At 35.9% G+C, this 16,826-nt stretch overlaps 1 protein-coding gene across 12 annotated transcripts in view; it reads right to left on the reverse strand.

Annotated features, from left to right (window-relative positions):
- LOC145714976 (zinc finger X-chromosomal protein-like) overlaps window positions 1–16,826 on the reverse strand; it is a 53,961-nt gene that overhangs the window by 13,208 nt on the left and 23,927 nt on the right. For 4 of the 12 annotated variants that reach the window (XM_081794555.1, XM_081794556.1, XM_081794557.1 and 1 more), the window contains 2 exons: window positions 8,145–8,898; window positions 2,048–2,620 (listed from right to left, as the gene is read on the reverse strand). In XM_081794555.1, the coding sequence (XP_081650681.1) occupies window positions 2,048–2,620; window positions 8,145–8,205 (634 nt within the window). In that variant the 5' untranslated portion in view covers window positions 8,206–8,898. Of the gene's footprint in view, window positions 1–2,047; window positions 2,621–4,165; window positions 4,222–8,144; window positions 9,271–16,826 lie in introns of those variants that run through there. The other 8 variants (XM_081794562.1, XM_081794561.1, XM_081794563.1 and 5 more) reach the window with 6 other exon arrangements.

Here is a 16,826-nt window from a genome sequence, read left to right on the forward strand (position 1 = left end):
TGAACCCATGTAGGGTAGTGCTTGGAGTCTGGAGCCTCCTTCAGATTCTGTGTCTCCCTCTCTCTCTGCCCCTACCCAACTTGTGCTCACTCTCAAAAATAAACATTAAAAAACAATAAAAGGGAATTTCCCTTTATTGATATTCTCTATTTCGTGAGATATCATTCTCACACTTTCCTTTAGTTCTTTACAAATGGTTTTCCTTAGTTTTTTGAACAAATTTAAAACAGGTGATTTAAAACCTCTGTTATTAAGTTCACTATCTGGTTTTCCTCATAATAAGTTCCTACTTATAATTATACTTTTTTCCTTTTTCCTGTGTTTCTACTGCAATTATTGTTTCTTTGCATGTCTCATAATTTTTGTTGAAAATTAAATGTTTTAAAAAATGTAATGTGACAACTCTTGAAATCAAATTCTCCATAACAATTGCTATCTCCTTTTACTGCCTTGTAATATGTCCTTTAAAATATTATAGATCAGCTTTAATAATTTCTAATTTAGAAAAAATTCTTTAATTTTTTTTTTTAATTTTAGAGAGGGAAGGGGGGAAGGGTAGAGGGAGAGAGAGAAAATCTTAAGCAGGCTCCACACTGAATGTGGAGCCAGACCCCACAACTATGAGATTATGACCTAGGCCAAAAGGAGTCTGATGCTGAAATAACTAGGACACCCAAATGCCCTTCTGCTTTCATATTTTCAAAATACATTTTAGAGTTCTTACATAAAAAGACATCAATTCTAGTCTAATAAACAAAAACCTCTTTCTTAATTTATCAACACAAACTTTAAAAAATGTAAAGAACTTTTCCCTAAAATATCCTTATTTACATTTAAAATATATTTCCTGGTGTATACTTATTTTTAAAATTCCAAAATTTTAGGGCCATCTAGATGACTCAGTCAGTTGAGCGCCCAACTTCAGATCAGGTCATGATCTCACAGTTTGTGAGTTCAAGCCCTGGGTCATGCTCTTTGCTGACAGCTCAGAGCTTGGAGCCTGCTTCAGATTCTGTGTCTCCTTCTCTCTCTGCCCCCGCGCCCCCGCACCCTCCTGCCCTCGTGTGCTCTCTCTCTCTCAAAAATAAATGTAAAAAAAAAAAAAAAAAAAAAAAAAAATTAAAATTCCAAAATTTTAGCCTGTATTCTACCAGATTAAAAAAAATGATAGATTAAAAAAAAAAAAAAAAAAAAAAAAAAAAAGGATTACCTGGTAGGCAGCTTCCAATGATAAACTATATATATATTGAATAATTAGCTATAGAATAAAAGAAATTAAGTATACACATGAAAAAATATAAAATACGTGAAAAACGTATTTTACTATCTCTTCTGTTTTAGGCAGAAAAACAGAAAAATCAGAGACACCTACCAGAAAATCTACTAACAGAATTATGAGATCTATCTAAGCAAAAATATAATTACATTCTAGTTGGTAAAGAAGTTAGTCCAATCAAGAAAGCCAGTATCCCATAAGAAGCAGTGAAAAGTATAAAACCAAAGATATTAAATCTCTAATCATCTAAAAGTCTGCATAAATTAGTTGTTTACATTATGTATTTGAGTACTTTATTTCAAGACATTATACTCATAGAGTTCCAAAGTCAATAGTAAATTTGTTTTTTAAAATATGGTCATTACTTTGCTGGAAAACAGTATTGGTATGAAGAAGGTTAAGGGCAGACATGACTGCACAATAAAGACAAAAGATTTTTTTCAAGCTCAAATCCTTTGAAGGTTCAGTGGTGAAATTGATGTTAATACATTGTTCATGATTTCATATAGTTCATTCTTTCCAGCCTTTATTTTTCTCATCTTTGTATTCCATTCTCACAGAGAAATAACTCCTTACTTTTACCATTTTAGCTTTCTTATTTACGGCTTATGTTAACAAGATCCAACCTAAAACAATAATGCACATAGACTTACAACACTTATCTTGAAAATTTTCAAGTAAGTTTTAAGTGAAGAAAATATCATCGTGACATATAATGGAAAAGAAAGGCTTCAAAAATATCTCTGACAATCACTGTACATAAACACTTACAGGAAATCATAAGGTAGTCTTCACAGTTGCTTTTGTCATCATCTTGCTGGTCCACAGGGATCCCATTGGCATCTATGACTGCTTCAGAGGCACAATCTGCTACTAATACTTCTTCTGAAACAATGTCCGTTGTCAGAGGATCAGTGATGATTTCTGCTTCTACTACACTATCATGAACCATATGTTCAACATGTCCAACATCAGACACGTGTATAGATTCACTTGTTAAGACATGCTCTGGCATAGACATTGAAGCTGAAGTTAGGTCAGAAGCTAAAACATCATCTGGGACTGTACAATGTGCTACAGAAACTTCTTCAGTTACATCTGAGCCTAGCACTTGCTCAGGAATGATGACATTTTCAGATACATCTGCTTCTTCTAAGATATCTGAACACTGAACATCCTCAATAACAACATCCTCAATAACATCTTGGATTACAACTGAGTCTGGGTCATCAGGAACAAAGTTATGTACAGTTATATCAGAATCCACAACATCTGAAACAAAAACAGTTTCTTGAACTTCCACAACAATCTGATCACCATCCATGTGCGTAGTAGCATCAGTTCCTTCAAAAAACAAAAATTAAAATGACAAATTTCAGGCATGCATGCATAACTATAAAATGATATAAATGTTAATTTCTACCAGAAAACAGAATATATCCTCAGTTTTCTCAAACTTTAAAACAGATTAAGGAAATAAAGAATTTATTTTTGATTCATATAACAAATACAAATTAACATAAGAACTGCTTTTACTCAACTCTAATCAATTAATAAGTAAAGAAATATAAGGAAACAAAAAACATGGGGCAGTTGTCAAAGAAAAGTATTTTAGAACATCATTAACACAAAAAGATTTTAGGAAAAAAAATCTTAAGGGATAATTGTAAACATTAAAGAGCCTAACATAAATCCAGAAAACAAACCATTTTCCTTTTGTATCTGTTCCATTTCTTTTCATTTTTTCCCACAATTCTTTAAATATATTAGTTTTCTTAACTTTTCAACACTACTACACATTTGTTTTCTTTTTTTTCTTACACTCTTTAGAATCAACCACTCTATTCTGGTGTAATGTTCCAAAAGTATTCTCCATATGTGACTGGAAATTCACTCATTAAACTGAATTTAGGCTAGAAAAGGATTGGAGCATAAATGAAAAGAGAGAGAGAAGCCTACAGATAGGTAAACACAACTGATTAAGGACCTCTGTGGATAGATAAAGATGAATAAAACTGAAGCTACTCTGGAGCATGGAGAGTGAATGTGGAGGTAGGATTTAGAATTTCACAAGGGGTACTCAGCCTCTGGCTAGCCTCCTCCAATTACCCACACTCCAATCTCCAAGGTAGTTCCACAGATTGTAAGAAACCCTATGCTAGTCCACTCTGTAGTTAAATAATAAAGGTACAGGAGTGAAATAATTGCAGCCCAGTGAGATTAAATGACTTCACCAAGATCACACAATTGTTTGCATAGAATATGGTGCTCAGTTAAGTATCACTTTGAATGAATAAGATGAGTGAGACAGAAATAAGATATCCTTACCAAAATTGTAACATGAAATAAAATACAACAAAAATGTTATCTTGGCTCCTGGTCCTTAGAACAAATATGTTACTCAGTTAGCTAGCTACTGCTCCTGGCTATGACTCAGAACAGTTGAGTTTAAGAATGTGATTCACACAGTGACTGTGTCTCACTGACTAGGCCATCAGAGAAATACAGAGATTCAAACAAAAAAGATCAATAAAGGCCAAAAAAATAGTGCAACCTGCAGGAAGTCTTTAAAGTCAGTTAACGCCAATTTGAATTACATATAGAAATAATGAGAAAATGTTTTCTTTCATTTCTGTAGAATTTCCATTAAATGCTTTATTTTCATTTATCTTTGGTGTGTAATAATTCGCATCAAACAATATGTTACTCTAATTTCATGTTAAAGACATAAACATAAAAGCACTTAAAGGCAAGAGCACTGCTTACAAGACCTAAATCAGAGAGACTCATTTAGAACTTCCTCATTTTGTGACCTTAGGCAAGTCATTTAACCTCTGAGTTTCAGTTTCCTGTCAGTAAAATGAGGACAGTAGTATCTGCCATGCATACCTCACAGGACTGTTGTGATGATCAAAATGGGAATGTATGTGAAGTGTTCTGAAAAACTGTAATGAGAGGTTTCATTATTATTAGGACATGAAAACAGAGGCCCTGGCAGATTAAGTGACTTGCTCAAAGATGAATGAAAACTATTAGTGTTAATTATGAGGGCTAAAATGCAAACAGTCCTTCAATCTACCACTTACTCCATGACCCAAGATTACTGTGGTAAAATTAAGCTGGTAAATACTGTTTTTCTCCAAAAACTTACAGTTTCTCTATTAAACACATTAATTATACTTCACTATGTTCAAATGAAGAAAGAGTTAACTTTGCATTTACCATCATCAAAGGGACACTACCAAGCATAAGTCAAAACACTACCCCAAACTGTCTGACACACACACACCCCACAGGATTTAGAAAGCACCCTTAATCTTCATATTTCTTGGTAAAGTTACTATTTCTGCTTTAATATATAGCAAACATGATCGCATAAAACTGAATGATTAAAATTTTAATTAGTAAGAGTAGGTAATAGAAAGCAATTTTATATTATAAAATCTAGTGCAATGCTTTTCAATATTATTTACTTAAAACCTTGGGTAATCTGGTTACCCATTTTTTTCCCACTATTAAAACTTCATGAATATAATTTTCCTTGTGCAGTTGAAGAAATAAGCAAGACTCTATATGCCTGATGCATAAGGTTCTTTGAGAATCCTCCTGATAAACAGGGCTGTGAAAGTGGGAAAATGTCAAAATGCAGAGGACCTTTATACCTCATCTCCTGGGCAATGAAAAAGTGAAATGACATGCTCCAGGTGTTACGCTAGGATGAGTATACCATTGGGGTGGTAAATAAAAGAAGGAAACTGAGAGTGAGGAAAACAGTTTTTAATATTATAAGTTTAAACGATAATAAACGTTTATTATAAGTTTAAATGATTTAAAACTGGGTGAAGTGGTAGAAACTGGTAAGAACAGTGGTTAAGTGGCAGGCAGACTTCCTAGCCTATCCACCTCACTGAACCCACCCCTGCAAGATGTCCACATTCCAATTACTGGAACTGTGAATATGTCACAGTATAGTCCTGTAAGGACTTTGCAGATGTAACTAAGGTCATAAAACTTACACTAAAACTTTTACGTGGGTCCAATCTGATCACATGAACACTTAAAGCAGAATTTTCCCAAGTGGCATTAGAGAGTCAAGTGGAATTTTAAGTTTGAGAGACTCAATTCAATGTTGCTGCATGGGCCACATGGAAAGCATGAGAAAGAACACAAGCAGACACAAGGAGGAAAGATGTCCCCTCGGCTGAAAGCTACCAAGGAAATGAGGACTTCAGTCCCACAGGTGAAAGGAAGTAAACTGATTCCCAGTTAGCTTGGAATGAGAACCATCCCCAGAGTCCCAGAAAGGAACAACACCCCATTGACACCTTTATTTCAGCCATATGAAATCCAAAGCAGAAAGCCCAGTCACGCCATGATAGATTTCTGACCCATAGAAACAGAGAAACAATGAATTTTATTGATTTAAGCTGGTAAATTTAACTTTGGCGTTGTAATTGAAATAAATCAGATTTTGGTAGAGAGTAAAGTGCTGCTATACAATACCTACAATTGTTAAGTGGCTTTGGAATGCAGTATTCCCTTTAACAGACCACTGGGAGAATTATGGATGTTAACAATTCATGCTACTGAGAACTCAGAAAGAAGAAATGACCACTGTAGACTCAGAGAATACCTAAGTCACCATATACAGACTGTTAATGGAAATCCCCATTTTAAGAACTTTGCCAGTAGTGGTTAAAAGGAAGAAACAGGTTACTGGAAACTGAAAGAAGTAATATTTTTGTTAAACACTGACACAGAGCTTAGCAAAACTGTATGCTGCAGTTATGTGGGAAGCATAACTTGTGAACTCAGATATTTAGCTGAGATTTCAGCAGAGTGCTGAAGATGTGACCTGGTTTCTTCTATTGCTTATAGTAAAAAAAAAAAAAAAAAAAAAAAAAAAAAAAAAAAAAAAAAAAAAAGGTAAGTTGAGGGAATAAACAATAAACAAAAAGGCAGTATGACTTAATAATCTGGCAAATTCTCAGCCTATAGAGATGACAAAAGAAAAAGAAAAAAATTAAATTTTCAGAAAGAAAAGTTCTAGAGAAACAGTAGTCTAATGATTCTAGATCTCCTCTTTGAAGATCAACAGATGTGAAAAGTGAGTCATTTCATGTCTTTCTGAGGCCATTAATTGTGTGCCTCACAAAATCCCTCAATCAAACTAAGGTACTTCTAAGGAGCTTAAAAGCAGTATCCCTCAGCCATTTCTAGGAAGTCAAAAAGAAATGTAGTATTTCTGAAAGGTATGTAAAGGGAATCACTTGTCTAATGAAGTAAATTCTCATGACCCAGGAGACACACAAAACTCTTAAAAAAAATTTTATACCACCAGAAACAATATGATCTTGAATGCCTTAAATGCTAACTTGGACTGAAAGGCATGGAGACAGTGTTAAGAACTGCTGGGCTCCCAAAGTCTAGGTGCAGGGAGCAAGCTAATAAGAACACCTGCTATCACTGATAGGGAAAAACAAAAACAAACAAAAAAAACAACAAAAACCAAAGATGACTCAGACCAGGGAGCCATCAACCATGAAGATTATTCCCAGGGCTTGGGAACTAATGGAGTTTACCCAATTGTATTTCAAAACTTCTTTAGACTACAGACTCCATTTACCTTCCTTTTAATTCTGTTGTAACCAGAATATTAAAAACTGCACTACCACTCATAATGGGAACAGATAGCTTGTTTCTTAGCTTCACAAGTCCACAGGTAAAGAAAACTTTGTGCCCCAGAAGTACTTAATGAACCACTCAAGTATTATCGGCCCCTGATTTAGATGCTATGAAAATTTCTGAGCTGTTCAATTCCTTTTGATAAATATTTAATATGTAAATATTAAACAACACACTACTACACAAGCAATGGGCCAAGGAAGGAATCAGATGGCAAATCAAAGTCTCAAAATAAAAGAAAAAAACCCACTATATTCTAAAACAACGGGGATGCAGCTGAGCTGCTTAATTTCAGATGAGAATTTGGGATGTTAAATCTGAGTATCTCAGAAGAGAGTGTTAAATTTTATTGTGGGGGGAACAAAGAAGTTTGGGGGCAGAATGGTCTCCCAAAGAAAGATATCCACACCCAAATCCCTGGGTCTTCAAATAGATTATGTGACACAGTAAAAGAAACCTTGAATATATAATTAGGGTTATGGATAGAAGGTCAATTATACTGGATAAGCTGCCAGCTGGAGTCAGATGCCACATGATGAACGGAATGTCAAAAAGATCAAAGCATGAGAAGGACTCAACTCACTGTTGCTAAAGGAAATGACATGTAAAGCATGAGAGGGAATGTGGGCAGCCTCAAGAAACAAAAAAATGGTCCAGGCTAATAGTTCATAAGAAAAGAAGACAAGTATAGGGAACTAAATCTGGCCAAAAGTTTGAATGTTCATGAAGGAAGATTCTCTCTCAGAGGCTCCAGAAAGAACGCAGCCTGCTAAAACCTTGATTTTGGTTTTGCAAAATTCTGTACCAGTTGAGCTATACTACATTGTAAAAGCACTTATAACCTTCAAAATTGTAAGGTAACAAATTGGCACTGTTTTAGTCACCAAATTTGTGGAAATATATTGTTGCAACAATACAAAACTAATTACAAGCAGAAATAGTCATGAAAAACTTCCAAAGGAAGAACCGACAGGATTAATGGTGTAACTAGGGAAAATGAGAATAACGGGACAACACGCATTTTTGATATTAATGGGGTATTGACAAGATTATAAGCTGGCTGGGAGACTCTGAAAGGATGTAAGATCCTTAACAATGAATCAGTGTTAAGATCTAGCAACTTATCCTCTTGATAAGCAAACTCCAAATTTGGGAAATGGAACAACCCAAGAATTAGATATACCTATTCCATCGAAAAAGGAGTTTGGCTCTTGTGCCTGCAATTCAAGTTCATCTTCATCCATGGCCTTTGATTCTCATTAGTCACAGCTCCTAAGCCAGGAAATAAAGTACACCAAATATTAATTATATCACATACTTAAAATGTCATCATGATCTTCACATTTCTGAAATGTTCAAATTTAATTTATCAAACCCTATCAAATATAATAAAAGGGAACGTCTGATTTATACTGATGTATGAGCAGCTGTATCATTTAATGGGTGAAAAGGAGTTAAACAAGTTAACTGTGTTTGGGAATTTTTGTTTTAATTACAGTATTACTTACATAAAGAACATATATCTTGAGTGTTCTGCTTAATAATTTATATATATAAATGTTTATACTTTTAAGTATATATTTAAACTTATAGTAACATTATTCAGATTACAATACACAACATTTATTATACCCCAGATGACTCCCTCTTGCCTCTTCTCTACCAGCAATCCAATGACTCTTTCATGTTCACCTTAACACAATTTGTATTGGGGGAGTTTCAGCAAGATTTTACTACACCTTTTAATGTAATGTAGTCTGCAATCTTCCTTCCTAGATTATAAAATGATAGAAATTCAAAAATCGTTAACAATGGTAAACACTCTTTGGACATTTCTGTGTAGCTTATAAGTCACCTATCTTAACTGACCTTCTGACTGCAGAAATAATTCTCACAATGTATTTAGGTTCTCCAGGCCACAGGTGAATTGGTACCAGCTACAAAAGGTAAAAAATAAATTCATCTTTGAACAAAGTAAAATGAAGGTACCATCTATATAAGATACCTAAAACCATAAGACTTGTGTGTATATGCTCTTTTCCTCTTTCCCCCACCCCTCTCTTTCTGTCTTTTTTCTTCTCTCTCTCTCTCTCTCTCTCTCTCTCTCTCTCTCAAAAAAGACAGAGTTGAAGAAGGTTATTTACCAAATTTGCCTTGGGATAGACAGGATAAACAGCCAGTTTCCAAAAAAAATAAAGTTAAAGCACATATACAGGCCTAAAAAGCAAGTGCATAGAGGGAGCAAGAAAGGGAGAATTACCAGGGGCCATGATTTACTTATGTTACAAGTACTATGTAAGCCTCTTTTATGTACATAAAAATAAATAAACATTAAATATATATTATATAAATATATATCATTATTTAAACAAATATAAACATATATAAAAATGTGTGTGTGTGTGTGTGTGTGTGTGTGTGTGTGTGTGTGTGTGTGTCTTTATGTTTATTTTTGAAAGAGAGAGGCAGAGTACAAACAGGGGAGGGGTAGAGAGAGGGAGACACAGAATTTGAAGCAGGTTCCAGGCTCTGAGCTGTCAGCAAAGAGCACAACATGGGGCTCGAACCCACAAACTGTGACATCATGATCTGAGCCGAAGTCAGACGCTTAACTGACTGAGCCACCCAGTTGTCCCACAAGTACTAAGCCTCTTAATTGGCTTTCCAATCTCCACTTTCTCACTTTCTAATTAACCTTCAAAAATGCTATTAGATACAGTTTCTAATCTTTATAATTTTTGCTGATGGTATACAAAATGTATGCCTATTCGAACTCCAAGTAATGCAGCTTACTGGTGATAATTTCTTATTTTCTGTATGCTTCATGCTTTCTCATTTGGGGCCTTGATCCTGGAGACATAGCTTCTTCCTGAGCTGGCTAAACCCTACAGAGAACAAATGTCTCCCCTCTAAGTCCCCTCTGTGATAATACAAACCAACCAATCAGACCCATATCCCCAAACTTTAATCTACATACCAATCCAACATTCCCCATACCATAAAATACCCCAAGGAAATTATTAAAACTGGCAAATCCTAACCCACCAAATATACCACATCTTGTCTTCCTTCCTAATATAGGCTTCCAGGCCATGCTGTCTCCTCTCCTCCTCTGATCCTTCCTCATGTGGCCCTTCATGGAATGACATGACTCACTCAACTTTCATGTCTGTCAGTATAAACTTTCTTCAAGACAACTATTTTTGTATTTGATACTTAACTTATATAATTAAAACAAAACCTTGGCACAAGAACAGACTCTCAGGTCAATGGATAGAGAATAGAGAACCCAGAAATGGACCCACAAATGTATGGGCAACTAATCTTTGAGGAAAAGACCATCAAATGGAATAAAGAGAGTCTCCTCAGCAAGTGTTGCTAGGAAAACTGGAAGTGACATGCAGAGAAATAAACCTGGACTACTTTCTTACACCATATACAAAAATAAACTCAAAATGGATGAAAGACCTAAATGTAAGACAGGAAGCCATCAAAACTGTGGAGGAGAAAGCAGGCAAAAACCTCTTTGATCTCAGACGCAGTAACTTCCTACTGAACACGTCTCCGGAGGCAAGGGAAACAAAAGCAAAAATGAACTACTGGGAACTCATCAAAATAAAAAGCTTCTGCACAGAGAAGGAAACAATCAGCAAAACTAAAAGGCAATGGACAGAATGAGAGAAGACATTTGCAAATGACATATCAGATAAAGGGTTAGTTCCAAAATCTATAAAGAACTTACCAAACTCAACACCACCCCCCCACCAAAAATATAAATAATCCAGTGAAGAAATGGGCAAAAGATGTAAACAGACACTTTTCCAAAGAAGACATCCTGATGTTCAACTGACACATGAAAAGATGCTCAACATCACTCATCATCAGGGAAATACAATTCAAAACCACAATGAGATACCACCTCACACCTGTCAGAATGGCTAACATTAACAACTCAGGCAACAGGAGATGTTGGCGAGGATGTGGAGACAGGATCTCTTTTGCATTGTTGGTGGGAATGCCAGCTGGTGCAGCCTCTCTGGAAAACAGTATGGAGGTTCCTCAAAAAATTAAAAACGGAACTACCCTACGACCCAGGAATTGCACTACTAGGCATTTATCCACAGGACACAGGTGTGCTGTTTCGAAGGGACACATGCACCCCCATGTTTATAGCAGCACTATCAACAATAGCCAAAGTACGGAAAGAGCCCAAATGGCCATCGATGGATGAATGGATAAAGAAGATATGCTGTGTATACACACACACACACACACACACACACACACACACACACACACACACACACAATGGAGTATTACTTGGCAATCAAAAAGAATGAAATCTTGCCATTTGCAACTACATGGATGGAACTGGAGGGGACTATGCTAAGTGAGATTAGTCAGTCAGAGAAAAACAAATATCATATGACTTCACTCATATGAGGACTTTAAAAGACAAAAGAGATAAACATAAGGGAAGGAAAGCAAAAAGAATATAAAAACAGGGCAGGGGACAAAACATAAGACTCTTAAATATGGAGAATAAACAAGGTTACTGAGGGGTTGTGGGAGTGGGGAGAGGCTAAATGGGTACGGGGCATTAAGCAATCTACTCCTGAAATCACTATTGCAATATATGCTAATTTGGATGTAAATTAAAAAAATAAAATTAAAAAGAAAAGCGTACATTTTAACACATGTAAAATGAGTGAATTTTGTGATGCATAATTTAAATGATGTCAGACTTCTATTGGTGAAATTTTTTTATGTCTATTAATCTATTTTGAGAGAGAGAGAGAGAGAGAGAGAGAGAGAGAACCCCAAGCAGGCTCTGCACTGTCAGCACCAAGCCCAATGTGGGGCTCAAACTCACGAATGGTAAAATTGTGATCTGAGCCAACACTAAGCATCACACACTTAACCGACTCAGCTACCCAGGTCCCCAATAATGATAAATGTTTTAATAGCTTCCTGCTCACACCAAATAAAATTCAAGCTCCTTAGCCTATAATCCTAACAACCAGCCCTAAATACCACTATTCTCATACTTTCCCTTTACTCATCTTCCTCTCCCCTCCTCCAAAACCCCAATCTGTGTTTCTGTCTCTTTCTTTAGCCAAACAAATACACCTAAATATATTTTGGTACCCATAAGACACAAATGTTATGCTTGGCTTTGTTTTTCTTCTACATGAAATGCCTTCCATATTACCTGTGCCTTGATTTATCCCCTGCATGCTCCCCTACCCCCATGTGCACATTAAAAGAAAATGTTAGAAAAAATCCCTCCCTCCTATGAAATTTCACAGTCTTTACACTTCTATCTTTATTATATTTTTTAAAAGAAAATTTATGGGGGCGCTTGGGTGGCTCAGTCAGTTGAGCATCTGACAAGATCTCAGAGTTGTGGCACTGAGCCCCACATATCTGCAGTGAATGTGTTTGAGATTCTCTCTGTCCCTCAAAAAACAAACAAACAAAATTAATACTTATGTATCTCTTAATGTTCATACATAAAAGTACATGGTTCTTACGCATGTAAATATGCATGTAAGAAACTCAGTTAAGTTTATAGAAATAATTTCCACTATATGTCATCTCCAAGGCATATCCAAGTCAAGAAATAGGCTTTATGTTATTTATTTAAAATGCTTCAAATAAAAAGGAGAAGACTACATTAGTATTTTTTTAACCACAAAATATTGGAAAATGTTCTTGGTCTAAATAAGCTGTTGCTGTTTTCTCTTTCCAAACTCTCTGGATTTCTATTTCTTTCTCCCTCTTTAAAAAATGTCATCATGGGAGTGTGTGGGTAGCTCAGTTAATTGGGCATCTCACTTTGGTTCAGGTCATGATCTCTCCTGAGTTCAAGCCCTCTGTCAGGCTCACTACCTTCAAAGCAGAGCCTGATTCAGATCCCCTGTGTCTCTCTCCTTTTGCCCCTCTCCTGATCATGTACTCTCTCAAAATAAATAAAACATTAAAAAAAAAAAAAAAAGGCCATTATGGGGTGCCTGGGTGGCTTAGTTGGTTAAGTAGTTAACTTTGGCTCAGGTCATTATCCCAGGATTTGTGAGTTTGAGCCCTGCTTTGGGCTCTGTGTTGATAGCTCAGAGCCTGGAGCATGCTTCGGATTCCGTGTCTCCCTCTCTCTCTGCCCCTCCCCCACTTACACTCTGTCTCTGTCTCTCTCAAAATAATAAACATTAAAAAAATATAGAAAATAAAATTTAAAATGCCATTATGAAAGGATAAACTTTAAAAATTTTATAAGCAAAATGAAGTAAAACTACATGTAATTAGATCAATTAAGAATGCCATAAAAATGATACAGTATTTAAAGTATCTTTAAGTTTCCTGGTGAAAAATCAATCTCATTAGCTCTGATAAAGTTTAACCTGGATCATCATAGTGGAAGAAGAACTTTCCACTGTCCTTGCCCACCGTCGCCAAACACCAACTGAGACTATTACCAAGAGATGAGAGAGGCAAGTGGAGTCCAACTTCTCTAGTGGAGAAGTTCCAGAAGTAGGCAAAAAATTAAATTAAAAAAAAAAGGAAAACAGAAAAAAAAAGAAAAGAGAGAACACACAACAAAATGAGGAAGAGGAGTAGTTTCACTTTAATCACCCCTAAAGGCCTGTGCTTTTTTCCATGAGAGAAAGTAAAAGCCTGTAAATGAGTGCCCGGCTTCCCTATTTGTGTAGGACACTGCCAAAGAAGCCCACTTCTTTCTCACCCTCTCTAGAATACTAAGATGTCCTTCATGACGCGGAAGCAGAAAGCTGCTGAAATCAGTTAAGGCTCTTGGAAATCAGAAGGGCACCAATGGGATGCAATCCTACTAACTGCTTCGTGATTCCATCAGGTAACTTATCCACAAAATGCTGGTGATGTCTTGTTTGTGGATTCCACCAATTAGTCCATGGACAACCTCAACACTTTATGTGGCTTACCTGCACAAACGCTCAACCCTATGGCTGGCTCCTGTAAAGGCAGGATTCAGTCTTTATGATTGGGAGAAACCACACAGACTTAAGAATTCAGCACCTTCTAGGAAAAGCAAACCTGAGGCTATCATTACCCAGCCTGGCCTTGCAGAATTGAGAGACGCACACAATCTTAAGAATGGCCCAAAAGAGGGGCGCCTGGGTGGCTCAGTCGGTTAAGCGGCCGACTTCGGCTCAGGTCATGATCTCGCGGTCCGTGAGTTCAAGCCCCGCATCGGGCTCTGTGCTGACAGCTCAGAGCCTGGAGCCTGTTTCGGATTCTGTGTCTCCCTCTCTCTGACCCTCCCCTGTTCATGCTCTGTCTCTCCCTCTCTCAAAAATAAATAAAACGTTAAAAAAAAAAATTAAAAAAAAAAAAATGGCCCAAAAGAGGGAGCTAGAATTGTAGAGCAGGCATATCCACCAACAAGGTATAAAAAAAGCATGAGTTCCTAATGGGGCTACAGCAAAGGTTTCTCTACCAAAGCCAATAAGAAGTAAAGCCTAGAGGCACTATCAGGCTGACTTCTTCAAACGTGAAGACAATACAAGACTTCAAGGAATATTAAAAATATTCAAAAATATTCAAAATCAATCCTCACATGATACCATTAAAGGAACATAATTTTCTATTCACCAACCCCAAAGTAATGGAGATCTGCAATCTATAATAAGAATCTGAATTAGTTTTAAGGAATCTCAGCAAGCTACAAGGAAACACAAGTTCAACAAAATCAAAAAAATAATACATTAACAAAATAAAAAGAAAGGGATCATAAAAAACAACTACATATACAGGGAGCCTGGGGGATGCAGTTGGTTAATGTCTGACTCTGAATCTTGGCTGAGGTTATGATGTTATGGTCCATGAGTTCAAGCCCTTCATTGGGCTCTGAGCTGAGAGTGTGAAGCCTGCTTGTCATTCTCTCTCTCCCTCCCTCTCCCTCTCTCTCTCCCTCCCTCCCTCTCCCTCTCTCTCTCCCTCCCTCTCTCTCTCTCTCTCCCTCCCTCCCTCTCCCCCTCCCCCTCTTGTACTCTCTCTCTTTCTCCCTCAAAATAAATAAACTTTAAAAAAAGCGTAATGTTTATACAACATTCAAAATATATTGACTATATTATCAGTAAGGCTTCCAGTCAACAATAGGCTATTAGCAGTTAAGTATTTTGGGGAAGTCAAAAGTTACATACAGATTTTGACAGCACCTCTAACACCCCTGTTGTTCCAGGGCCAACACTACAATGAATAAAATGAAAAAATGACATAGAAAGCATCAAGAAAAGAACAAGAAGAAGATGAAATATGTGGAACAGAAGACACTCTTTGATATAATCTACTTAGAAAAAAATAAAAAATAAGAAAGGCTAAAAAACAGCTTACGTGAATACAGGATATCAATGAGGAAATAAACTACACTTTACTGGAGTTCCAGAAAAGAAAGAAAAAGAGAAGGGAGAGGAAAGTTGATTTAAGGAAATAAAGGCTGTGGAGATCTGGATATCTAAGTTTATGAAGGTCATAAAACCCCACAAAATTTCAACCCCAAACAATCTTCTCCAAGACACATTATAATACAACTGTCTAAAATTAAAGAGAAGAAAATAACAGCAGCAAGAAAAAAAAAATCACTCATATAAGGGAACGCCCACCAGGCTATCAGCAGAATTTTTAAAATTTTTTAAAATCAGCAAAAACACTACAAAGTAGGAGAAGGCAGGATAATACATTCGAAGTGTTCAAAGAAAAATTACCAACCAACAATACATAACTGGCACACTGTCCTTAAGAAATTAAGAAAAGATAAATGTGTGCCCTAAGGAACAAAAACCTACGTACTTCATCACTACAAGATCTGTCTTACAAGAAATACTGAAAGGAGTTTTTCAGGCTGAAGTGAAAACTAGGTAATTAGTAACATAAAAACATACGAAAATATAATGTACTCCAGTAAAAGTAAGTATATAGTGAAATTGAGAATAATCTAATACTAAAATATTAACTAATATAACCTAAAGGACAAAGTAAAAAATAACTACAGCTACAATCTGTTAGTGGATACACAATATGAAAAAAACCCTGTGACAATAAAAACAATTTGTGAAGGGGAGTAAAAAGGATAGCTTTTATATGTCATCAAAGTTTAGGTGTTAGTAACTTAAACAGATTATTATATATATAAAATAATGTCAACTCTCAGGGTAACACAAAGCAAGTATCTATAATAGATACACAAAATATAAGATGATGAAAACTTACCAATATGGAAAATAATCAACTCTCAAAGGAAAGCCACAAGACAGTACATACTTATAACACAGAACTACAAACTATCCAGAAAACAAAGCCTACAAGAAATGTATACAGTCCTAGATACATATAGTTTTCCAAGACTGAATTCTGAAGGAATAGAAAATGTGAATGTACAGTAGGAAGGCTGATTTGGTAAATAAAATCTCCCAATACAGACAATTTCAGGACTAGAGGTTCTTATAGACAAATTCTTCCAAACATTTAAGAAAAATTAGTAACAATCCTCTTAAAGTCTTTTGAAACATAAAAGAGAACACCCCCAAAGTTATTTTATGAGCCTAGCATTACCCTCATAATTAAAGCTAAATGAGGGCAATAACAAGAAAGGGAAACTACAGACCTTTATCGCTGATGAATATTCATATGCAAAATTTCCCAATAAAATTCTAGGAAACTAAATCCAATAGCACATTATAAGGATTATGAACAATAAAAATGTTATTTATTTAATCCTTGGGCTGCAACAATAGTTCAACATATACAAGTCAATAGATGTGATGCACCATATTAAAAAAATGAAGGCTTGGAAATGCAAGCTGGTGCAGCCTCTCTGGAAAACAGTATGGAA

This window comes from Panthera onca, chromosome Y (genome assembly GCF_046562875.1).
Source record: "Panthera onca isolate mPanOnc1 chromosome Y, mPanOnc1 haplotype 2, whole genome shotgun sequence".
NCBI lineage: Eukaryota > Metazoa > Chordata > Mammalia > Carnivora > Felidae > Panthera > Panthera onca.